Raw genomic sequence first — 25,662 nt, forward strand, 5'->3', positions numbered from 1 at the left:
CACTTGACAATTTGTAATGTGCTTTTCAGCATTTAAATGAGCATATTTCATATAAACATGTTTATTTATATACCGAGAAATATACTATCAAAATGTATGCTTTTCCAAATTTCCAGACAAATAATTTTGCCCTTCATTTCAGCAAACATGAGCAACAGCAACAGTCCGTCCCAGTCGGCTTCACCACGTCCAAATGCTCCTTACAGCAGTTATGCCCTTTGTATTTTAAACCACGTTTTAAACTGCCCATTCCATTCTATGCCATTCGCTGCACCTTTGTTGCAATGTTTTGCTCCAAATACATATTTCAAATATGCAACAGTGCTGGACCTGCAGCGGTCCAAACTGAATTATAATTGAGGCTCAAACATTCAGGAGATTGGGAACTAGTGATAATGGTTCTCTTCTCCCACGATTTCTGCCAAACATGAAACAGGTTTGATGAAATGGGGTTATTTTGATTCCCTCCGTGAGGACGTGCTATGCTCATGGTCTTTTTGTATGAAAGATTTTGATATAGCGGCTTTAACCTGTCTCTAGTGTAAAAAAGGCCAGGGCTCAGAGTTGAATTAGAGCTGAACCTTTTTCTTGGGAGCAATCTGAGTGAGAATGTGCTTTGATTTATTTCTCAAAGTCCCAGCGAGAATACCAATGGCTTCTCAAAGCAGGGAAGCGGAGCGCAGATAAGTCCTTTATAAATCCCCTCCATCTTTTCAGTTCATGGGTGCTACTTGATCAGGGGGAGTTCCTATTACTTTTTTTAAAAACTTGCACAGCGAGAGAAGTGAGCACCTTTGATTTTACATGTGTTTAATGAAGCACGCTGAATTCCCCTCTCTCCAAAGTTCACAAGCTGCATCTCTCTCTTGCAGGTCATGATGCTGCCACTCACTGCGACAGTTAAACGGCCACTTTTGGGCGGATGTGTTGTGGGCGACCGCTGAAACCCCTGTTCTGGGCTGACAGAGGGCATCAACTTTGAAGATAAATGAAACCCCTGGCACATGAGCCTCGCTTCCCTTACAATTCACCCATGGCTGGTGACAGGGCATCTGATTCTCCATGGAAAATCCATCCTCATCTGTAGCCCTGACATGACCAGCCACGCTCATTGAAGCCTAAGCCACTGCATGATTAACACACTCAACCTAATTAGTTGACACATGAATTCAGGACTGCACTTGTGTGCCACTGCGATGTTCCGGTCATCGGATCAATAGTAATTAGGTGTAATTAATGGTCAGGTCGCTGCCCAACATGTCATGCCAATAAATGTGGATCGTTTTTCTTTTTTTTAGCTAATCACACACATTGTTTTCTGCTGAACCTGCATTCTACAGTGCAGATTAAACCTCACACTAGCAGTTGTAAACAAAAAGTCAGAAAATCAAAAAGGACCTTTTAAGAACACCTTTTCAAACAACACTCAGAACAAATCTTGCTGTCTAGGTTAATAGTCTCGCTGATATATCATAGAGGCAGTTCCATCTAATGAAGCTCAAATTTTCTGCCAAGACAAATAAGACAACAACATACAGCCTAATATTGAGCTGAAGGACTGTTGCAAGCACATACCAATCATTTTGTAATAACAAGATGAAAAAACATGATGATTTAATCATGCTGACTTCACTTTGCTGCTAATGAACTCCTGTGAAGCTGAATACACCTCCAGCAGGACAACAAAATAATGGAGTACACAGTGCCACACCAGGGTGGGTTTCTACCTTCCTGTTAAACACATGAAAGGGGAATACAGATAAGAATGCATAAAATAAATGCTATTCTGCTATATAATAAAAGCATTAGCACTAATCTAGCATATTAGTTACTAATGATTGACACCATGCGAATGAAGTATGGCGTGTGTGATCTTCAGTTATGAGTTTGAATGTAATTATTAAAAACATACCAGTCTCTTCATCAATAGAAAACCAGCCAAGACCACTTCCAGCTTTGATAGAGTATCTTATTATACCATCTCTGCCCCTGTCATCATCTTTAGCCATGACTTGGACCACACTTGTTCCAAGGCGTGCATTTTCCCAAACAGTGGCTCTTACTGCAAATTCGGAGAAGTACGGCTCGTCGAGATTTTCGTTGACATCAAACACCTCCACCTCCACGAAAGAGTAGGAAGACAGCTGGATGGAGGGGCCACAGTCCTCAGCAATGACAGAGAGGTTGTAGAACTTTTGCTTCTCATAGTCCAGCTCCTTGGTCACCTTGATGGCTCCACTCTCCATATTAACGGTGAATGTCCCATTGTAGTCATTGACCAGGGCATATTTTACTCTCCCACCTGCCCCAGAGTCAGGGTCCTGCGTTTGCAGCCAGGTGATGACAGTGCCAAGAGGAAGGTCCTCTAGAATACAACAACTATAAATCTTGGGAATGAACACGGGTGGACAGTCATTTACATCCTCCAAATAAACCTTTAAGGTCGTCACTGAGAATTTTTGATGACCACTCTCAGCCTTGTCTCTGGCTTCAACTTCCAGGGTGGTATCTGGCATCGACTCTCTGTCCAGCTGGCCAGAGACGTACACCCACCCTGTGGAAGCGTTCATGCTGAAGACAGACGTGTGGGTTAACAAGGTGTAGGAGATTTCCCCGTTCTTACCGAGGTCGTTGTCTATGGCTGTAACCTGAATAACCTCTGTGCCAATGACGGTGTTCTCTGGCACCACTGCCGTGTAGCTATCCATGGAGAATTGAGGACTATTGTCATTCACATCTTCAATGTTAACAGTTAACAGCCTCCAGCTGGACCTTGGAGGAAGACCCATGTCATATATGGTTACATTTAGGAGATACCAGTTTGACCTCTCATGGTCCAAAGGCTGATAGACATATATATGACCACTTTCCATATCAATATTGAAACAGCTGTCAGTATTTCCATCTGATATAACATAGAGAATGTGACCATTAAGGCCTGCGTCACAATCGTTGGTGTTTACTTTAATAATAGTTGAGCCAACAGGTAAATCCTCCCGAACTAGTATCTCAGAAGGAAATGATTCAAACTGAGGGGTCTGCCAGTTGACAGAATACAGGTCAGTGTAATCTTCTTTATCTTTTGATTTGCCAGTGTTGGCTTTGTTAAGAAGGTTTTCAGCTAATGTCTGTGCAACTTTTGTGTCTTTACAGTTAAAATTCCTCAGTGGCGTTCTTCCTCTTACAAGTGTTACATTGACAAAGGTGGACTCAGAGAAAATCTCTCCATCTGTTGCTGCAATTTTCAAGCTAAACAGCACATTTTTAACATTAGCTTCAGAAAGAGACCTCCTCAATGACAATATCCCAGAGTCTGGGTTAAGATTAAAGAGATCCTGTTCATTTCCACTCAATATCTCATATTTCACTAACCCCATCTCATCAATGTCAATGGCAGACAGTGTGATGATTGTCTGCCCTATGGGGAAATCATGAGAAATTATTCCCTTACATGACACGTGTTCAAAAAGGGGTGGGTTGTCATTGACATTTAGAATTCGAACTGTAATATTTACTTCATTCTCTCGTCGATAAGGAAAGCCCCAGTCAGAGGCCCGGACAACAAAAACATATGTATCTACAGATGACTCAAAATCCAGTTCTTTAGATGTCTTAAGTTCCCCTGTGTACTGGTCAATTGTGAAGGGCAGAGGCTGGGGACTTGGTATACTGTATGCTATGCATCCATTTTCCCCTTTGTCATTATCTGTGGCTGATATTTTAAGAATAACAGTACCGATTGGAGCACTCTCATTGACAAAAGACTGATAGGATGCTTGAGTAAATGTTGGGATGTTATCATTAGCATCCTCCACTGTGATTTGCACTGTGGCTCTCAGACCATTCATAGCCTCTGTCACTTCTAGTTCAAAAAGCTGTTGATCCAGCTTGGTCAACTGTCTTGCTGTTGAGATGACACCAGTAAAAGTGTTAATGTTGAAGTAAATGGAATCTGAGGTCAGACTTAAACCATAACTGACAGACCGTGGCCTGGGAGAAATTGCAACAGCCTCTATGATGGTCCCAGGAGGAGCCATCTCATTAACTGAGGCTTTGTAAATATCTTTCTCAAAGCTTGCCTGTATGGGCTGTGGCTTTTTAATGAGTAAATGAAGTACCTGAGTATTTGAAAACCTGGGAGGTATACCTCGGTCTTTAGCTTGGAAGGTGAGATTCCACCCGTATGGAAATTCATTCCAGTCAATAGGTTCTGATGTTTTTAGCATGTACTCATTAATAAATGGTGCTCTGTCCAACAAAAACTGTTCCAGTGGGTCACCTGAAACTATTGCAACCCACTCTATCTCTCCATTTAGCCCTTCATCCAGATCTGCCACTGTGACCACAGCATACACTGGGTCTTTGTCTGATAATGATGGAATAAGTGCAATCACATTCAGTGTGGGTGAATATTCATTAACACGTGTAATGGTGATCATTACTTTCGCTGTACTGCTTACATCATTGTTCCCATACACTTTCTTTCCACGGTCAACTGCCAGCACCTGAAGGTCAAATCTTTTATTCTGATCTGCGTTAAGTTTGTCTGTCAGAGATATAACCCCACTGGTTGGATGCACAGCAAACCATTCCACTGCTTCCCTAAAGAAATAATAGAATTCACCATTGGAGCCTATGTCTGCATCGGTTGCAGTGACCTGCGTAACACTAGTTCCCAGTGGTGTACTTTCAGGTACCACAATGGTATAGCTGGTGGGTGAGAATAAAGGTCGAAGGTCATTCATGTCCATGATTTGCACATGGACTGTAGCAGATGCCTCCAGGCCATCTTCAGTAACCGCTTTTACACTTAATGTGTAATTGTCCTGTGCTTCACGGTTCAAAGTAGCAGAGTCTCCACTGTTAGTGTGTATACGTAGAAAACAGAAGTCTCCCAGGACAAACTCCTCTGCCTGGAAAAGCCCCTTCTCATTCCCAGAGTCAATAGAGAATCTGATGTTCCATGAGATGGACTGTGTTAGAGTGATCCCCATTTTGTTCTTGCTCCTAACGTAGGACCGAACAGGAGAGTTCTCATAAATAGTGGCATTGTAGTTGGAGCTGGTAAACTGAAATAGTGAGGGTCCAGGCACCTGGCGCTGCCCCCAACAACAGTTAAGGAGGTGAAGGAACAAGAGGGAGAAGCTGAGGAGATGAGCCTCCATACTGATCCCAGGGAACCTGTTTATGGCCATGCCATCATCCAGTAACCCTGGAAATAACACATTATATCCTTTAAAGTGTGAAAATACAGGACAATCAGTTTTCAAATGTATTTAAGCTGAATTCCTATATAGCAAAATGGTCCAGTCTGACCCACATTTACTACTTTCATCCAGCCCACATGCTGCTGTGGAATGCCAGCAATGATTTTGTCTTTGAATATGGGTGCAGGAACACAGCTACAATTTGAATGTGGCTATCTACAGTTGTGCCAGTTTTGGCCCAAAAAGGCATGTTGTATAAAAGTTCCCAAGGTAAGGTAAGGCAAGGTTGTGCTGTTTGCAGGTTTTGGCCCACAGCACACTTACCATTGCCATAACTGACCTGTAAGTGCTGTTAATGGACCATTTTTGTCCCAGAATCATCTGCTATTTGGATTCTTTGGAATTAACTTCAGAGCTACAAATTCAGGAGTCCTGAAGAAAGTACATTTCTAAAAAGACTTTGACCATAAGGGCAATGGGCTCAAAACGTTTTAACCACTCATCAAATGTAAATGTAACCTCAACATGGAAAGGACACTCAAAACAAACTGATGGCAGTGTCTCGTCAGAAGTAAGAGGAATACTACAATGTCAATTACACAGCAGTGTAACTAGCGAAACTGATTAATTTTGTATTTCACTGAATTTTAACGCATACAAGCTATACCGCTTAGCCCATTAAAAGTGTCAACATCTAAAGGTTAAGTAGGTTTAATTTAGAAAATGTGCGTTAAAAACTCTTCACTGGATAAAAGAAAATTGAGCAACAGCCAGCCTTCTCACGCTATCCTATGTTCAGGCTTTTCGTGCACTAATCAAGGGAAACTTTCAATATCCCTGTAGCGCTGGTGCTCAGAATCAAACAAATGCTATTGCAAACTAAATTCAAACCTCGTTTATTCACAACTGGAACAAAGTAAATATGTTTAGAGAGAGATATCTTACCTCCAGGTGAGAGGGAGAGAAAAACAACGGTAAACCAAAAATATAGCTCTGTGTACACCAGCCGCACAGTCTCCGTACTGACTACACTACTACCCACAATTGACTAAGCGCTGTGGGATGCATGTCGCTTATGCACGCTCACGAATGAACACGAACGCGCCACGTTCGTGTCACGTTTTTAATCTACGTGTAAAACCCCGAGAAGAAAACAGCGGAATGGGGCAATATGACTTATCTTACATTAATCTTATTTGTAGAATGCTTATTTGTTATTTTGTACTTAGGAAAAGTTATATTGTGAAGCTGACCTTCTTTGCTATGAATGTTGTTACATTTTGAATAAAATGCCTTACGCTATGATTAATACACAATATGCGCGTAACCACTGCTCCTTATACATATTGTAGAAACATCCCGAGCATCAGATTCATCTATTCTTCCAGGGATGGGACAGTCTAGAGGGAGATGGGCGGGCCGATTGTTGACGATAATTCACGAAACTCAACGAAATATTTCCGGAAAAGAAACGATTCCGGTGTTGTTATGGCTGAAGTATGGACCCGCATGTAGCTAGTTAGATAGCTATGTAGCTAACTCAACATCTTCAGAAAAAAACAAACCTACATCTCGACCGAGCCTCGTTTTGTGGGACGTTTTAAGCTGTATAAATAGACATAGCTACAAAATGTCTGTCCTTTGTTATAATAAGGGTTGTGGGCAACGCTTTGACCCTGAGAAAAATTCTGATGGTGAGTCAGTCGGCTTGGAAACTAGCTAGCTAGGTTAGCTAACCTAGCAAATGCTTATACTTATAGCTAATTAGATATGTCAGCGAGACATCTAACTAACGTTATACTGATTCCGCTCTAATAACTACCTCGCTGAAGCTAGTTTTGTGGCTAATATGAATCAGTTAGCTCAGTACCAGCCAGCCAGACATCAAGAATATGGTTTATTTCTCTAAAAGTGTCTGCCAGTTACACAGGTTAGCTTACTTGGCTAGCTAGCTAAATAGTTAGATTGCAGGTCCTTCCATGAAGTTAGCTATCTTAAAACTGTCCTGGTTAGCGCAGCCCGATGAATTAGTTAGCCAGCCAACCAGATCTGTTACAAGTTAGAAATATACCCAACTAGAACAAGTTACAGGCTAATACAAAACAAAGATTGCTCATTTGTTATTACTGTTTTTGTACAGATTGTTAACATCCATTTGAAGTTAGCTAACCTAACTCCCTGTTCGCAGATGCTTGTACGTATCATCCTGGAGTGCCGGTTTTCCATGATGCCCTGAAGGTGGTTTTGTTACTGATGCAGATTTTTGGGTCGGGTAGCATTTTTTCTTTTAGAACCAGTCTTTAATCGTAAACCTGTTTTTATAGACATACATTTTTATCATTTATTCTAGGGTTGGTCCTGCTGTAAGAGACGGACAACTGATTTTTCAGATTTCCTTAGTATTGCTGTGAGTACAACTTTTAGACAGTGTTTTGGCATGAGAAAATAATCTTTCACATAAAAGACAAATACTGAAATTGTTGGAGTGGCTCATTTCTTAATCAGGGTTGCACAAAGGGACCTCATAACCAGGAGAAACCACCTGAACCTGTTAAACCTGAAGTGAAGACATCTGGAGAAAAGAAGGATCTCGATGGCCTTAAACCAAAGTTTAATGAGTCTATCATCCAAGCACCAAAACCTGTTGAATCTATTCAGCGGCCAAGGTAAAGCAGTCTCCCACACTTTAATTACAGAGCTGTGTAGTTAGAGTAAAATACTTTAAACTTAAAGTTTAAAGCAAACATTCACAGTAGTATTCATAGTAGAAGTCACCTGTGTGTAGTGGCAGAATGCTGTTTAAATATTAGGAAGTGGTTCTTCTGAAATTGAAAAAAAAAGTGTTACGCCATTGTTAGTACAAGCATATAACAAAAACTTGTTTTGTTCTTCATGCAGTCCCGATGAACCATTTTCAAGGCTACAGCAAAAAGTCTCTGTTTCGCTCAGACAGGCATTAGAAAAGCTCAAGTTATCTGACAATGCACCTGGTAGAAATGGTGAGAATTTATTTATAAGCAGCCCCTTGCTGAGGAGTTGAGGGGTGTTGGTGTATATGTATGTATGTATGTAGATTGCTTCCACATTTATGAGTATATTAAGGTATGAGTGCACCACACAGCAGCAGCATTGCTGGAGCTTTTAAATTCATCAGTTACTGCTGGGTTGAGAGGGTGCTGCCGTGAGGAGCCCTGATAAACTGTCCTATTTGTACACATTGAAGTATAGCTAACACTAAATGTGCATGGCAACAGATGAGCTAGTCTCTAACTGTGTAGCTTTCTGATAACACTGGTGGTGACTGGATGATATATTTGTGTGGTACCCAAACCATTTCCTGCCATTTACTCCTTCAGAAAGTAAACAGTCATGCTTTCATTCTTTTACAGAGGAAGAAGATGATGACATTAAAATTGGAACATCTTGTAAGAACGGGGGTTGCACTAAGGTACTATGTCCAATAATTAAAGTTTCCCAGCAATAGCAGTTGTGTTCTCTGAACTGACAATAAATTAAACATTCCATTTTCCAGACCTTCTGTGGAGCAGAGAGCAATGAAGAAGTTTGCTTGTATCATGCTGGGGTGCCAATATTCCATGAGGGGTAAGCAACTGTTTTCTACAAAATCTACAAAATAATATTGGTTAAGATCAGGAACACTCATCCTGTGTGTTTTGTGGTTTTAATTTTGCTTTACCCCTAAGAATGAAATACTGGAGCTGCTGCAAGAGGAAAACATCTGACTTCAACACCTTTCTGTCTCAGGAAGGTTGCTTTAAAGGAGCCCATCTGTGGCGTAAGGAGGACACGGTGTGTTTCTGTCCCTCAGGACTGAGATCTTTAATACTGTACTAAAAGGCTGCTTGCCTTTCTGTGTGTTTGGTCTGCAGTTAATTCACATTAGCTTCACTGGGTCCAAACATGCATACATGTCCCTAGTTCAGATATGAATATCTTTTATATTTGACTGTATTAATATGCATTTATTTATTTGTTTCATTCAAGCAGATCGATACAATGATGCATGGTACAAAATATTTCTCCTCTAACTGCATGCACAATTTAAAAAAAAAAAGCATTTTATGACTTGTTTAAAGGAAGCTTTTGAAATTGGTCCATCAGGGAAACATTTAACAGTATGATGCAAATGAGGCCATTCTTTGTGTGCAGGGTAAAAAGGCTGTGCCTTGCAGATCTGATTGGCACCAGACTGGAAGTCAGGTCATCATAACCATTTATGCCAAAAACTCTGTCCCTGAGCTGAGCTTCGTGGATGGAAACAGTACAATGGTATGCTTTGACACTTGTGGTATAGCCTACTTAGTTGTCATAGTATGGTTATTTCCTGCCTGTGCTAAATTACCATAATTCTCAAAGAAATCCCCATTTCAGTTGGATATCCACATATTATTTGATGGAGATAAGGAATTTGCACAGAAGATTGTCCTATGGGGAGTAAGTATTCAAATTCATTGCCTACCATCTCTGTAATAAGTACACATCAGTCTCTGATATTTGCTTTTCTTGTTGTAGGTCGTTGACTCAAGTAAAAGCACAGTTAACATGATGGCAGCCAAGATTGAGATTGCACTGAAGAAAGCTGAGCCAATGTCCTGGGCACGGTTGGACCTTCCACCTGTAGTGACTTCACCCAAAGAGAAAGAAAAGATGAGTGAGAGTGACGATGACCAAGTAGATGAGTGACTGCATGCAAAATACTGTAGGAAGACTGCAACCTGAACACTTGACAAGATTGACACGATGCATGAAAGCATCCTTCTTTAAAGCCCAGCATTTGGGTCCTGATTTCACTGTAACTTACATAATTGTCCCACACACACACCCCCCCCCCACATGCTAGAGGACTTGAGTTAAAATGAGTAAGGACTGTCTGGCTTAGTACATCACACTGAGTGGCCCATCCCCAATACCTGGAGATTGCCCATAAAAAGAATGTTTTGTGAGAATCAGCTAGCATTTGCTGTATGGGTGATGCTATTTTGGAGGTACTGGTTTGAAGGTTTTAACCAGCCCTTGCCCAATTAAGCCTTCCCTCATGTCCCACCCCCTACATTTTTAGAGTTTAGGCCTTGTGCATTTTTCTACAGCAACAGACATGCAACTTAGCTGCTAAACCCTTGCACAGTCAGTCATCAGCCCTGCACTTAAATGTTCCTCCACATTACTGTAGTTTAGAATCTTGGGTCATGGATAGGTGTGACTCAATTGAGACAAGCCAGTATTCAAGAAGTAATGCTGATGGCAGAAGTGCAGTGAAACCCACCCCCTCTGAACCATGCTTAGCAGATGGCTTGCTGCCCAAAATGGAGGAGCAGGGTAATGAAAAGAAGCCTGGGACAACAGTCCTGCAAAAGTAGTTTATTCACACAAAATGCATAAAAAGGTAATCAAAAGTCAAATCTCTTCTGGACCTCAGCAGGGCCAAAAACAAAATCAGTTTCAGTGGCCCGAGTCTTCAGACATTCATCTTCACCATCCTAAGAGTTGGCAAGTTGAGGGGGAGAGAACCAAACATACAATTTGTATGACTCAACATGAAGCAATTAGGCCAAATAGCAGTTTTGTGCAACATGTCAAGTTAATGTCAATAAAGCTGAACCCACCTCACTGAAGTACTTCTCTATGAGTGCTTGAGCAGCACGATAAACAGCATTGTTCTCATGGTTCTGGAGTAGTTCAATGCGATCCAAGCCACCTAGCTCTTCAACCAGTAGGCAAAGTTTATTCACCTCCCCTAGCTTCTCTGCAGCCTAAGGAAACCCAAGAGGCACAAGTTGGTGTAACTGGAGAATAATTTGCATCTAGCTTGCAAGTTGCACACTAATGCCTTTAAGCTAATCATGCCTTGGAATAGAAATGAATCAATACCAGAGTTATTTAGAACCTCAGCAAGTTCAAAGCCATATGCAAACAGAACCCTTACCAAGAAGATATTACTGATGGCATCCAGTATAACCAGGACAGTCTTGGCATCTTTGACATGCAGTAAGCTTAAGATAGCCTCCAGTCCACCACATCTGACCAGCTGCACTACCTGCTCCACTGTGCCACCACTGGTGTAGTTGGTGACCGCCCACACAGCCTCTCGTTGGGTTTTAAAGTCTCCCTAATAGGATGTTTTAGCCATTAGACAGACAGTCACCCAGAACAGACACATGGCTTTCTATAGCATACAAGGTCTGGAAGTCTGTCAAGATCAAATGCCTTACCTGTACACCACTCTTATAGACCACAGTATTGTTTGTTTATACAGCTTTGTAGGTAAAAGCTATAGCCTAAAGTTTGATCAGGTCCAACACATACCCAACACCTACACAGGCCCAAACCCAGCCCAACGAGACACTAGACATAACATTAAAGAAATAAAAAGCCCCCCCTTTTGCCACCTACATTCTTCAGGAGCTCCACGAGGGGAGGCAGTAGACCACACGTTATAAGTTGCTGGATCTGCTGACGTGGTCCAGCAGCAATGTTGGACACAGCCCAGGCTGCTTCCTTCTGCACGCTGGGCTTAGGGTGCCGCATCAGCTTGGGCAAAATGGCCAGTACACCAGCATCAATGGCCATCTGTGTCTGCAGGTCAGAGCCACTTACAATGTTGCCAATGGAGCGTAGTGCTGGAGTCTGGTTTTAAAAAACAGGCAAATCACAGGTATTTGACAAGGTAGTATATCTTGGGATGATCCTACAAGTCATTCTTGGAACATGTGCAAAGAACACTTGCCACCACTGCAAGCTCCTCAAATCCCAGCAGCTCAACCAGCCGTGGTAGGACTCCAGTCTTGATCACAACATCAATTCGCTCATTGGGCCCATCTGTGAGGTAGGAGATGGCCCAGCTTGCATCGGACAGGATGGATTTGTCGCTGTGGTGAAGCAGCTGTATAATGGAGGGTAACATCTGCTGGACAGCAGAAAAGCGAGGAAAAGGATTCTTGTTCCTACACAGGTTCGAGAGCGTCCACGTCAGGTTGCGGAGGTATCCCACCTGAAGAAAACATAAGGCTTTTTCCCCCTCCTTTCTACTTGAATGTTACACCATGACAAAGCACTCTTCCACAGTGGTTACAGAAAAGTATAAACTGAATTACTGGAGCATCTGGTGTTAGACGGGCTAATAAAGCAGGAATCACGTTGCAGTCGATAAGTGCATCTCGATATGATGCCCCATCACCTGAGGGGACAAAAATGTATATACTCAAGTCTTGAAGACTCAGCACAAAGTTAGTCACCTAAACTTGGAACAAATCCCTTCAGAAAATAGACAACTAATGCCAAAAAAATTGTAGCCTTAGAGAAAGACAGCCAATAGCAAAGGACCATTGTTTAGAAATGTTCTACACTAACATTTGAGGCAAGCATGACAGGTCACAGGGATTACCTGCAATGTTGCCCAGGGCCCAGACAGCCTGTTCACTGATGTTGAGCATGGGTGAGGCCAAAAGGGCAATGAAGGCGGGGACAGCTCCATGTTCAACCACCTGCTGTGTGTGCCACGAGGTGCCAGATGCCACATTGGTGAGGGACCAAGCAGCCTCAAACTGCAGAGAGGGGTCATCATTCCTACCCAGGAACGCCACAAAGCGAGCCAACAGCCCTGCCTCCACAACCTCTTTCAGCGGAGGGTTCCTTTCCCTAGAAAGTAGCTTCCTAAAGGGATAGAATCAAGCCATAAGTCATCAAGCATTTGAAGCCAAGCAGGGGGACATAAACTAGAGGCATAGTTGCTGTACCTTGCTGTTACACAACCTTGCATCTGCTTCTCTGAGCATTCACTATTGACATTTGCAATGATCTCTTGAATTGTTGCATATATTACCTGAGTGGAGCACAGGGGTAAAGAAACAATACTGAAAAGATATTACAAGAAGGCAGTGGTGTCATCGCATAATCTGACAAATGACGGTCCAACCAGTTGATTGTCAATGTTGTACTCTGGCGACAGGGGCTCTTCATCAGGCTGGGATGAAATGTTTCTCCTCTTCAGTATACTCTCCACCCTCTGCGCTTTACGAAGTTCAACGCACTCCGCAACTCTGCGTTCGCGCATTTTCTTCAGAAACAAAGACAAATGACTTGGATAGAAATTCCATATGTACAGAGGTACTCAACTGAAATGATGAGCTAACCGACCTACCGTCGGTTCTTTGCCCTTATTTTTGAATTTGGACATGCGTTTGTCGGTTAAATTTTCAGTAGGCATTCTGAACAAGAAGTAAAGTCGTGGGAATAAAAATGTTCAAACCCTGCTCTTTTTCAAACGCAATACTGCTGCAACAACCACCCTGCGGAAACCATTTAACTGTTGAGCTAAATCATAGTCAGGTGATTCTAATCGCCAGACCCTGAACGTCATAACCCCAAACGGAAATCAAGTTTAACAGTCCATCGTTCCGACAAAGGCACTGTACAGAGAGGTTTGCTTGTCGTATGCCTGAGATTAGGTTTCTCCCTTAACGCTATTCAACATTCTGCGATATTTTAATGTCGTATTAAACCCGTTCTTTCTTATTGTATATAAAATGCTCTACGGCTATTTACAGCAAAATTTACGCAACTAAGGGTAGCCTAATTTTGCCTTCACCAGCTACTTTATTAGAAACATCACTTTGAAAATACCTTGTAGGTGTAACTATAATAATTTGAGTATATATCCTATGCAGAGTTTGTATTATCCATTGATGGAAGCCATTATGAGTAGTCAAGTTTGTGTCGTGCTTTAACTAAATTAATTGGTTCAAAGCGTGTATTGATGGATTAAGCCAAACTTTTATTTAAGAAGAAACATGAATAAAAAAAAAACATTTCGAGGAATGAATTAACCCGCTAAATACAGTCTCAAAAATGAATGAAACATTAGACTTAAATGTCTGCATTATATTCTTAAATGAAATAATGAAATAAAAATATCACAGGGACGCATTCTGCCTAGTACTTTCGCATGCAGACTCTCTGCGTATTATGCGCTTCTCAAAGTAATACTAAATCAGGCAGCATGCGTGAATGTTGACTAATGAGATTCATGGACGTTGTCGCCACCTAAAGCCGATCATCATTCATGACATCATGGCTCTGTAAGAGTCGGAAGAGCCTTCGGTGTCGGTACTTATTATGAGGGGCTGCTTTTCGGGGCCCCGCGGCGTTCTTGTCCGCTGTAGTACGCAGGCGCGGACTGCAGCCAGCCATATAGCCAGAACACTGGTGCAAAGGGCTCCCAGTACAGCTGCCCCCAGAAGCCACAGCCAGAGCACTCTCACCTCCTCCAGATATGACGCCACATTGTCTATGAACTGTTGACCTGCAGCAACACAGGCAAAAAGGCAAAAAAAAAAACCAACTTTTTATAACATTTTTAAAAAATTGGGAAGAAAATCAGAAGTTAATGTGGTGTGCTTCAGTCGATACATGAACATGGTGACTGCTTTATTACATTTGATTTTATTAAACTCAAAGCAAATTGATCTGTTTGGTCTCTGGAGAGTCCCAGAGTTTAAAAAGTTTATGCTCCTCATGATCAAAAATAATTAAAAAGTGAAAACGGTACTGACAATTAGACATGATGCAGCCTACAAAAATATGTAAATGTGCTTTCACCTGGATCTTGGAGGTAGGAGTACTCATAGCCCATGTCTTTGCTAGAAAGAAAGTAATCCCCATTCCTGTACAGAGGAATGAAGGGTGCCATGTAGTATTCACTGTTATGTCCGATCGGCGCATTGGTGGTGGGATAATGAGACTTATCAGGTTGATGCCTTCTCAACCATTGCTCATAGATACTGCAGAAAAAGGGACATAGGTTCAAACATGGCCTTCACCTTGTTTTAAGTACTTGTTAGATTGACAACATAATATTATGAATTTAAAAGGCAATTATATAAACTATTGTATGGGAGAGCAGGAATACGGAACTGTGACATGAAGGTTGTGTTCCGTTTCTCCTGACTAAGCGTTACCTATCTACAAAGGCATGGTGCAGGATGAAAATTGGGTCATTAGCAGAGCCTTGCACCGAAGACATGGAGCCGTTCATGAAGACGTGCACGGCTGCGTGCATACCCAGCTTGGCAGCGCTCCCCAGGCCGGTTTGAGGATCTCCAAAACCTGCACGGGGAGAGCACACCACAGGAAGGATCAAGCCTACTCTACACAGTCTCCTCTGGAAGCATTCCAAGGTGGTGAGAGTGAATGGAGTCCATATAAGTCTATAACTACCCAGCAGTTCAAGATAATATAAAATATGCTATAGTTAGATGCTATCATTAGATGATTATATAGCTTTATTCAGAACACCTTGAGCAGGAAAGCTTTGATACCTCATTATAGTTCTCATTTGAAAACAACTTCTGCAAGCTGCACGTAAATGACTTCCTGTGCTGAACTGACTTAGTGTTCTTTAATTCTAAAATTCTCAAACGAATACAGCAAATGTCAAATTCAGCGGGTGATTTTGCACCGTATCCTACTGTAATAATCCTAATCATCATTAAAATAGAAAGTCTGGATTATTGTCATGAAATGCGGAGCTGTGTGTCATGGTATCAAACCTTCCAGTGTGTTCCTGAAGCTCATGTTGGCTGTGATGTCCATGTCTCCAGTGTCGTACTGGGCCAGGTTGAGAGCGAATTCCACATTAGCGGCCGTAGGCAGTCCGACTGCCAGGTTCCGGTCGTGCTTACCGGGGTTCCGTAATAAAGGCCCTTCCTCCCTGCCGTCGCATAGCACACCTCTCATACTGTACTCTGGTGCTCTGGAGCAAATCACCTGTAGAGGCCGCTGTAATACTCAGTATTGGGCAATCGCACTGGACCGGCCATATCAGCCATGGATAGCTTTAAATGAATCAGTGGCATCTTAAATATCAGCATGTCAAATTTGTAGTAGCCTATATCAGAAAGGGTATGTCCTTAGTATATGTCTGTACTTGTAAAATATTGATGCATTTTTCTTCCGATTTTCGGATATGAGCTTTTATTACTTAGTTTTGTAATAAAATCTTTTGAAAATTACCTTCCAAGAGGAGAACACGGATGATGGACTGATGAGGTTCGGATTAAGACGACTCTGGCTCCCCATAAGATCGTCGGTGCACACCTCACAGTCCTGCGCGTCTCTCCAGTCCCAGTAGGGTATAGTGAAACTGGCGTCTCCCGTTAATTTCCTAATCTCATGCTCCCACCGTAGTAAGTACACTCTGTGCCATGGTAAGAAAGCGGGCGCCCAGTGCCCAAAGTCCACCTGTCTCCACACGTTGTTAGTCCCGCCAAGCATTGCGTGTCGGGAAACGTAAAAGTGCATCCAAACAAAGAGGTCGTAGATAGAGACATTCAGAAACATAGGCATGGTGCCATTGTTCATTTCACTGTAGGTTCCGGTAGCCATCACATAATCTTGGCTCATTGTATTCTTGGCAAGATTAAGGTAAGAGATAAATTTCTGCCTTTCTGTTGCTGACAGGTGGAAAATATTTTTGCGAATAGACTCGCGTCTCTCCGCACAATTTGTTCCGAAGTACCCGAAACTACAATCGCCGCAGTTATGACCCATAAAGTTTTGGAGGCATCGGCAGGTACGATTGAAAAACACAGTGGGCCATCTCTCTCTATCGTCTATACCCTTAAAAGGGTATTGCAGGCCATCTGGCTGATCGGATACTACTACATCTCCACAGACACCCCGACCCGATCGCGCCCCACAGGCTGACCCGTCTCCTTCCCAAACGGGGCAACATTCCTTGGAGCCGAGAACCTCTCTGGTTATACATTGCCGAGGAAATTGCTCATATGTTGATTTCAGAAGTTGCAGGGAAAAAGTCAGTAGAATCAGTGACCTCATTCTGTCTTCTATGATTGTTCAGTGAGACTTTGAGGTTAATTATTTTACGGGTTTTTTTAAACGGTGCCCCACGCCCACTGTCCGCTTCTTCTCATCACATGCCTCTCTGCCCCAGGGATCATTTCAGGATAAAATTCTTTCACTGAAATCCGCCCACTGCTGGTAGTGGAATCTCGTCCTTGTAAAGGGATCGCCTTTTAATGTTGCATTTTTCAGGAAAAGGTAACTGCAAGCATTAAATGTTTCATTGTCACATATTTTAACAACATCCCCCAAAGATAGATATGCCATACGTGTTTGGTAGTAAATTTTACTTCAGTATTCGGAATTACATGAAATTCCAAGTTAGATGCACAGTACTCGATTTAACCAGATGATGGCGCAATGTACAAATAACATAAGATTAGGGTGACTGACATTTATCAAGAAACTCGAATAAAAAGAGTTTTAATCTGCACATCTTGCTAGGAGACAAATTATCTTAAATCTAAATATAATTTTGAATACAATAGTTGTCGGTTATAGTAGAATAGTTGTTAGGTACAACCACCTCTTTAGTTAATGTTTCATTGGACAATGATTTTTTGTTTGTTTGTTTGTTTTGTGCATGAAAAATATCGTATAGTTGTACAAAGGGTGTTTTTATGCTCGTTATGTTATTGAGCATATTATGCAGGATAGAGACTTATGACTTCTTACCGTAGGACTACCGCCAGGAAAAATTTAAGAAGCCACATATGGGCTATTAATCCAATTCAATATTTGTTTGTTCTTGTATAACAACTAGCTAGAAAAGGAAACCAAACTTCCGGTGAATCCAAACAGAATATCTTAACTGCATAAAACAACCTACGCTTAAAACTGAATTAGGCTCTTTACAGTGCCCGGTTCGAGCATTGCACAGAATGCAACTGCGCTTAGAAGGAAAGTGCCGCGGGTCATTTCTTTTACTCCTTTCGGCGCGAATATATCTGTACCGCATAAAAGCACATTGGTGGTTTGGGCAAAATGCCATGTGACGAACGAGAACTGACACTTCGGCAATTAAGTGCGCGCTCCTCGTGAGCGACCATACACCCAGAGAAAGCCAGCTTGCTAGGACACAGGCAGTAGCGCGAAGTAAGGTGAGAACGGTAAGCCTTCTGTTATTCCTTATTTTGAGATATTTTCAAAATTGAAATGCATACTCAAATGCAGATGTTGCAGTTCATGCCTAACATGTATGGATTACTAGCTGTCGCCATTTATCGATTTAAACCTACATCTGAATCTAACAGAGCCGTTTATGAGCGGAGTATTCAGCACCGTGGACAGCTCCGTGGACGCATTTTTTTCGGAGTGAGAGATTATTGTTTAGGAGTATTAAGTTCATAGAACTTTAGACATGTTAAGTCGATGTTAATGATTCTCACTGCAGTGTAGTTTGCTCGAAAAGACAAGCGTCTTTTCCAGACGGCGTTGTTATATATGATCAGTGGCATTGAAAGAGTCACCATTACTTCACAGCTTTCTCTGGATGCCGACACAGCCTACACTCTCACAAACAAGACTAGTAATTTCCCAAGAGATATTTTACTTGTTAAAGAATCATGCATTTTGGGTGAAAAAATCAGAGCAGTGATATTTAGTGATTTGTTTAGTTTTGATTCAATCTTTTGGCTGTTTATGGATTAAGGGGAAAACATTTATCTTATTTATATTTTTAATATTTAAAGAGGCATAGATTTTTGTTCAGAATTTTTGTTAGCTTTTATCTTAACTGCATCTCTATGTCCATCATCGAGTGGTCTTTTAGGATAGTATGGAGAAGCTGTGGGAGGCAATCCTCTATAGCGATTTTTTTTTTCTAATTGTTCTGAACTTCTTTTCCCATTAACTGTTGCAGATGCCCTGAGTCCTTCACCTGCCTTTGGCACCAGGAAATCTGAAAGAGATGGGGATATTTCTTGTCTCTTTTCTCTTTGCACTGCTTGTGCTGGACAGCAGGCCCATGAGGCCAGGCACACTGGCTCATGCCCAGTCCAATGAGCGGCGTGTCCTGGCCCACATCCCTGGCGACATTATCATCGGGGCACTGTTCTCGGTGCACCACCAGCCGCCGGCAGACAAGGTTCACGAGCGCAAGTGTGGTGCTGTGCGCGAGCAGTATGGCATCCAGCGCGTGGAGGCCATGATGCACACGCTGGACCGCATCAACGCCGACCCGGCCATCCTGCCCAACATCACGCTGGGCTGCGAGATTCGCGACTCCTGCTGGCACTCAGCTGTGGCCCTGGAGCAGAGCATTGAGTTCATCCGGGACACCCTTGTCTCCGCTGAGGAAGAGGAGGGCATGTCTAAGTGCTCTGCTGAGGGTGGAGGGGTGTCTGTGAGAGGGAAGAAACCCATCGTTGGCCTAATTGGACCTGGCTCCAGCTCCGTGGCCATCCAGGTGCAGAACCTTCTCCAGCTCTTCAACATTCCTCAGATCGCCTACTCAGCCACCAGCATGGACCTCAGTGATAAGTCACTGTATAAGTACTTCATGAGGGTTGTGCCTTCAGATGCTCAGCAGGCCAGAGCGATGGTGGACATTGTCAAAAGATATAACTGGACCTACGTCTCAGCCATACACACCGAGGGTAAGGTGCACTGTCTTTTGATGGCATTGTAGTTTGAAGATGTAAAAAAAAAGATAAAAGGATAATATGGTTTGGTTTAGTTTAGTTTGATTCAGATGAAAATGTACCCTGAAAAAGTTGCCACTAATCTTATCTTTTCATTTGGATTGTGGCTGTGCTTCTCTTAGTCAAGACTTAAGATTAATAATGAATTATTATTAATTTATGATTAACTATCATTTATTTAGAAAACATTGACAGAAACCCCAATCTGACAGATAAGTATCTCACCTACCACTTATGACAGCACATATGGGGTCCACTTCAAAGGATTGCCTTTAAAGAGTCGTGTGTTGTCTCTTCTGGAACAATGTGTCGCGCCTTCCCTCTCGTTTTCTGTTAGGAGACAGATTGTTCTGTTACACAAAGCTGTGGTAGCACTGGCCGTTCAGCTTCACTCTCTATTATTGATGGTGGAAATGTGAAATGCCATTTTCTAATGAGCAAAACAACCTATTTGTTGAATTCATATTGTACCAAAACTATGACAAATTAAGATATTCTATTACATAAAACAAATAAATCTGCACTGGAACCCACACTTTCTGACATTAATTGGTAGGTCCGTTGACACAAAATGCATCAACTTTCACTAGTGCATTTGAGTAATGCACTCTGTGTCACACTCTAAGCCAAAAGCAGCCCTTGTGGACATGAAGACAGATGACCTAGCAGACAAATGTTAATTACAGCACTGGTTAAGTATGGAAGACTGCCCTTAGTGATCACCTCCATCATGAGCTGAGGATATGAAATACTGTAGAACATGACAAGTGCTGCAAATATTTCTTGCAAACATTTCAGAAGTAAAGTGGTGTATATGCCGTTAAATGTTTGCTTCCCACTAAGCATTGCAATTGAAGCAGGTAAAAATAAAACATTTTTAAATTAGCAGCAAAAGAGACATGTTAGAATATGACATGTCATCAAATTATCTGTAATAACATCGCTTACTACATAATGATGCTATTATCTGTTCCAGATTGCTTCAGATCTGTGCAGTCTTTTCTGAAATTGTTAATGTTTTATTTTTGTCGTTTGCCACACTGCATGTAACTGCTTAGAAAGTCCCCAGCATTACTGCTGCCCTGTTTGCCTGTAAACAGTTGATGGGCATATTGAGACACAGTGGGACACCGTTACTGTGGTTACGGTGTAGGCACCTGCTTTTGTTTTTGCCTCCTTGTTTGTGTCATGACAGACCATAGAATCCGGGAGGACAGGTTGGATCACTTGCTGAGGGGCAACCATGATCACCATTTATACATTCACATTATTTTCTTCCCCGTCAGTGAGCATTTGGATGCAGTGTAATTAATTTCCCTGCTGGAATGTGCACTGCTCAAAGGCTACTGGTCTTCTGCCTCTGAGGGAGGGGCGAGTACCAAAGACAAAGATGAGCTGTGTCTTCACATTAGACCAGAAGTCCCTGTCACATCTAATAATAAGTTCTCACGTAAATTCAGATTTTTTTCCACTCAGTGTTTAGTGTTATCTGCAGTCTATTGGAAGATGGGTGGCTGAAGTTGGGGCTCTTCTTCGTGCTGCCAAACTGCGCCATATTTCTTGGTTTGTCTCATCTCATAACAAAGTCAGCTAATGTCATTTCAACACATGAAGCATGCACTTCTCTGGCAAAGAAGAACAAAGATGGAGAAACGAACTTTGAAAGCAAGACTTGCCCCATGAGAGGAGACAGGTAGAGAAATGGCGAGAAGAAAATCTGTGACTTCTAATAGCTTGGAATCTTGGGGGAAAAACACTTGGTAAAACCTGGGACATTTGATGCCGCATAAAGCAGAATGTGCAGACCTACTGACATAGATACAGACAGCCTAAATGGATTACTCGTAACCAGTGAGATTCAGTTTTTAAAAACGGCTGCCGCAAACTTGGAAGAGGAGAAAAATGTGGTTATGATTCATAGAGGCCCAGCTAAAAATATGCTTCAAGGTGAGATTAATCCTAACAGAGTGCAGCCAGCCCAGTCTCCATGCCACAGTTCAGCTGGAGTAGTGACAGGAGAATAGGAGTGGATGGCTATGCTGTGACCGCCACACCCCTGCTGAAGGTCCCCTTCTTCTGGTTGCACTTGAGAACTCAATGGCCATCAAGACTTCATGCTCACAGAGCGTTCTTGGTCCACAAGACATTCAGTATGTTTGGTGGCTCCTTGTTTTAGATTTGACCTTTATATAGGCTTCTTCTTTTTAAATGATAAAAACAGTATCTCCCTGCTTGGTGGTCTAGCTTTATTAAAACTCATATTTTTTTTAGTCTTTCCTTACATCTGCAGCCAGATGTAGTGCACATTAGAATATAATGTGTCCAGTGTTTGGATCTCACAGTGTGTGCCTTGAGAGCAGGGGATGAGTAGATCCAAGTCCTCAGAGTTTTAATGTGATTATGTGGGATCAGTTTCTGGCTTTCATATCTCACAGCACACTGTAAATGTATTTCAGATCAGCACTCTTGCTGAAACACTTATATGGGCTCACATAGCAACCAGAAAGTAGGTGACCTGATTTGTGATATGGGGGAATTTACCCCTGACACTATGCGAAATCGGGGCAGGAGCAGTGTGGTGTACAGTAGTTTGTAACAAAATGATGTGAAAAATATGCCTGTGTTGGTCAAACACAGCTCACAAACCATATACTACATGCATAAGTCCAGTTTTTGGTTTAGGCACCTTAATAAAATGTAAACGTGTTGAAAACTTATAAAAATATTCACATTAAAAGCAAATTCACCAATGAGACTAAAATAGCACTAGGGAGAACACCTTAGTTTCAGTTCACAAAAACAAAGTGCAACTGGGTTATACCAGATATCGACCTACCACAGTGCCTTACAATATCTTCCCCTGCTTTGGAAGAGCTGTAGATCAGCACTTGCCATGCAACAGCCCAATGGAACACATTTCTTAACAGCAAGTGCTGAGTCCTAAAGACAAAGGCGTAAACGTTCTTACTCCCTGCTCTACCTTTAGAGAGTGCATCCTAATAGGACATTAGTGTGTTTCTTCTAGTTTAGACTTTCTTAGTGGTGTGTTCTATTTAAACTTTTCTAATAGTGCATTAGTGTTTCTCTTCTATTTTAGACTTTCCCAACGGTGTGTTTCTTCTATTTTAGACTTCCCCAATGGTGCGTTTCTTCTATTTTAGACTTTCCTAACAGTACATGAGTTTCTTCTATTTTAGACTTTCCTAAAAGAACATTGGTGTATTTTTCTATTTTAGACTTTGCTAACAGAGCACTGGTGTGTTTCTTTTACCTTAGACTTTATTAACAGCATGTTAGTCTGTTTCTTTGAATCTCTAATTATGCTGTAGTGTGTAAAACGGTCACTAAAGTACTTTTGATCTTAACCTGCAGGAAACTATGGCGAGAGCGGAATGGAGGCCTTTAAAGACATGGCGGCCAAGGAGGGCATCTGCATTGCACACTCAGATAAGATATACAGCAACGCCGGGCAACAGAGTTTCGATCGGCTGCTGGAGAAACTGCGCAGCCATCTGCCCAAAGCACGTGTAGTGGCATGCTTCTGTGAGGGCATGACCGTACGTGGCATCCTCATGGCCATGAGACGGCGCCACCTGGTGGGCAAGTTCCTTTTGGTTGGCAGGTAACTTTTATGTCGTCCAAAACTAGTGCACTGTACACTGGTATGCCTACATCTGCTCCTAACTAATACGAGACCTGTCCACAATGGAAGTAGGACTGGAATTACTAGGAATATTTAAGGATTTTCAACCTTTTGGGTGTCTAAATCTGTTGGCCTCTGTTTAATATGCATATCTGTGTGTCCAGGTTGGAGAAGAAACCAATTGCGAAATTACTAGTCACCCCTCCCTTTCCCACCCAGCAGAAATCCACACTGGCTTGACTGTTATTATCAACATCAACATCATCATCATTGTCATCATCATTTCTTCATCTCATATCTTCTTTCAAGTACTTCATTATGGACATTCATTTTTGTGATCAATTATTTGTTTTTTTGTTTTTTTACATGTACAGACAGCTTGTAGGAAATACAATTTATGAAAGTGCCATTATGGACATTGTAACTAAAGAGTATTTGCCATAATGAAGAGAATTGTGTACGGCAGGTTTTATTGTGGACATTCATCTACAATACAGTGTTTTTACTTTTCTCTGCCAAATGTGTTTTTCTGTTCTCAACAATGCCCTGACATGTTCTGTGGTTCATTTAATGTCTGTCCTTTTCTCAGTGTTAATTTAACACCTCCAGTGTTTATAAGTCCAGGACACAAAAGGAGCTTCCATAGGCCTTAATTGAACACTGCAGGTGTGCATTCAGCACTGGGGACTCTACTGACTCTTCCTGGCTTTTTCAAGGTCACTATTTTAAGAACTCATTCTCTATAAGATACTCTTGATCAAGAAAGGGTAGATAATTTTTTTAATATCCAATTGTAGAATCTTATATTGAATGGTTTTAAACATTACCATACCTCTGCTTTTAAAACTAAAAAAATGTTGAACTGAAAAAAGAGCAGCAGTGTATTCTTTGAATCGCTCAACAAAATTAAATAGTTTATGTCTTGTTTGTGACATTATTATTCTACTTGATTAGTGACAAAAAAAGTGTATTTCTCGTGGCTGATCCTGTGACAGGATTATTTCCAGAATTTGCCCAGGAGCCTTCATCATGAAAAAAAACCCCCTGATGAGCTATTTATAGTGTCATATAGGCCAAGAGATTATTCCTCACATTATAATTTCCCCTCAGTGTGACATCTAAATGACCTATTATAAGGTTCAGTACCATTTAAGTCTTGGCTGATCTAGCTGTAGGTATTAAGAGAAGAAATCATATGTCTGTAGCTTTATCAAAGAGGATGCCAAATACAGCACGTTATCACTCTTAAGACCTATGGTGGAGAAAAAAACTGCAGTAATTAAAAAATATCCCAAGATATATTTTGACCCCCATCCCCAACCTCCCAAAAATAACAATTAAAATAATCTGTTATATCTCATCTTAAACATTGAAGTCATAGATGATATATGGAATTTGATGATGAGATAGAAATGATTGAAGAGAGTTCTGCATTATAAGTTTCACTGATTCAACAAACATTTATTCCGTGTCATACTACATTGACATCTGGCTCCCCAGTGCAGTCTGTAAGTATCTGGACAGTTTTTGTTGTTGTTGTTGTTGTTGTTGTTGATTTGGCTTGGTAATACAGCACAATGGCACGTGCATGTATATGTCACGGAACGCTCGCCTCCCGCGAGTCACGTGGTTTGGCCAGCGTTGGCAGTAGGAGGACTTTCGTTTGTAACCACCCCTGCACACACCTGCACCGCGTTTGTCTGTGTGTATTTAAACTCACATCAGGGTGTGCGGCGTGGTTGGTCATTGTGGATGTAATGTCTGAATGTAACGTGTTTATGTTAGATGTAGCCTTGTGTATCGTGTTTGATTAACGTCAATCGTTTCATGTTCATCGTTTGTAATACGTGTGAGTACTGCTGTCGTTTATGTTATTAAATGTTCGTTCCTGTCGAGGAAGTCTGTGCGTCCTGCCTCGCGCCCTGCGGCACTCGGGCCGACACGCGTTACAATATAGTACAATGGCTGAATCTAGTACGAATCATAGAAAATAAGAATCATTTTTATGCATAGCTTACTTATTCTGGTTTATTTCAATGTATTGGCCAAATTGGTTAATGTCTTGAATGATAACATCTGATGCTGGGTATCTTACCCTGAGATGCCCTTCAGGCATGTGATGCAGCTTTTTGCAGGTTCCCATTGTTTCAGGGTTTTTTTGTCTTGCATTCAGTGAGTGAAATATTCACTGTGGTGTAGGCTGAGCAACTTATAAAAGTGCAATGATCAACATCAAGATGGTTTACTTGCCTTTTGCACAAATCATATATTGGCTGTTTAGTCAGTTATCTAA

The 25,662-nt window shown here is 41.8% G+C and overlaps 5 protein-coding genes across 13 annotated transcripts in view; 2 read left to right on the forward strand and 3 right to left on the reverse strand.

Annotated features, from left to right (window-relative positions):
- The window catches only part of fat3b (FAT atypical cadherin 3b), a 42,534-nt gene extending 36,284 nt beyond the window's left edge, over positions 1–6,250 (reverse strand). For all 5 annotated transcript variants that reach the window (XR_014118689.1, XR_014118690.1, XM_081702550.1 and 2 more), the window contains exons 1-2: positions 6,153–6,250; positions 1,913–5,212 (exon numbers count right to left, since the gene is read on the reverse strand). Coding sequence is in view for 3 of the 5 variants with exons in the window: in XM_081702550.1 (XP_081558676.1) it covers positions 1,913–5,195 (3,283 nt within the window). In the remaining 2 variants the exon portion in view is untranslated. The remainder of the gene's footprint in view (positions 1–1,912; positions 5,213–6,152) is intronic.
- Positions 6,251–6,671: 421 nt separating this feature from the next.
- chordc1b (cysteine and histidine-rich domain (CHORD) containing 1b) lies at positions 6,672–10,840 on the forward strand. Of its 2 annotated transcripts, none has more exons than XM_081701890.1 (11): positions 6,672–6,901; positions 7,396–7,445; positions 7,558–7,614; positions 7,713–7,873; positions 8,106–8,206; positions 8,597–8,655; positions 8,740–8,810; positions 8,912–9,017; positions 9,378–9,497; positions 9,585–9,662; positions 9,741–10,840. In XM_081701890.1, the coding sequence occupies exons 1-11, from the start codon at positions 6,838–6,840 to the stop codon at positions 9,909–9,911; spliced, it is 1,038 nt and encodes a 345-aa protein (XP_081558016.1). In that variant the 5' UTR covers positions 6,672–6,837; the 3' UTR covers positions 9,912–10,840. The 2 variants fall into 2 exon arrangements, with proteins under 2 accessions (XP_081558016.1, XP_026872765.1); XM_027016964.3 differs by having other exon boundaries at positions 6,673–6,901; positions 9,600–9,662.
- kpna7 (karyopherin alpha 7 (importin alpha 8)) lies at positions 10,616–13,497 on the reverse strand. The gene is made up of 10 exons (XM_027016967.3): positions 13,366–13,497; positions 13,141–13,281; positions 12,962–13,047; positions 12,610–12,878; positions 12,320–12,402; positions 11,953–12,216; positions 11,619–11,852; positions 11,152–11,334; positions 10,832–10,978; positions 10,616–10,705 (listed from the first exon to the last, which is right to left on the reverse strand). The coding sequence occupies exons 1-10, from the start codon at positions 13,429–13,431 to the stop codon at positions 10,616–10,618; spliced, it is 1,563 nt and encodes a 520-aa protein (XP_026872768.1). The 5' UTR covers positions 13,432–13,497.
- Positions 13,498–14,284: 787 nt separating this feature from the next.
- LOC113581657 (tyrosinase-like) lies at positions 14,285–17,191 on the reverse strand. The gene is made up of 5 exons (XM_027016961.3): positions 16,236–17,191; positions 15,773–15,989; positions 15,182–15,329; positions 14,823–15,004; positions 14,285–14,526 (listed from the first exon to the last, which is right to left on the reverse strand). Exons 1-5 carry the CDS (start codon positions 17,058–17,060, stop codon positions 14,285–14,287), a joined length of 1,614 nt encoding a protein of 537 aa, XP_026872762.2. The 5' UTR covers positions 17,061–17,191.
- The window catches only part of grm5a (glutamate receptor, metabotropic 5a), a 33,451-nt gene continuing 22,788 nt past the window's right edge, over positions 15,000–25,662 (forward strand). For 2 of the 4 annotated variants that reach the window (XR_014118578.1, XM_027016965.3), the window contains exons 1-3: positions 17,580–18,193; positions 18,946–19,681; positions 23,099–23,348. Coding sequence is in view for 3 of the 4 variants with exons in the window: in XM_027016965.3 (XP_026872766.3) it covers positions 18,994–19,681; positions 23,099–23,348 (938 nt within the window). In the remaining variant the exon portion in view is untranslated. Of the gene's footprint in view, positions 15,401–17,579; positions 18,194–18,945; positions 19,682–23,098; positions 23,349–25,662 lie in introns of those variants that run through there. The other 2 variants (XM_081701888.1, XM_081701889.1) reach the window with 2 other exon arrangements.

Source organism: Electrophorus electricus, chromosome 19, assembly GCF_041902795.1.
Source record: "Electrophorus electricus isolate QZ-2024a chromosome 19, ASM4190279v1, whole genome shotgun sequence".
Classification (NCBI taxonomy): Eukaryota; Metazoa; Chordata; class Actinopteri; order Gymnotiformes; family Gymnotidae; genus Electrophorus; species Electrophorus electricus.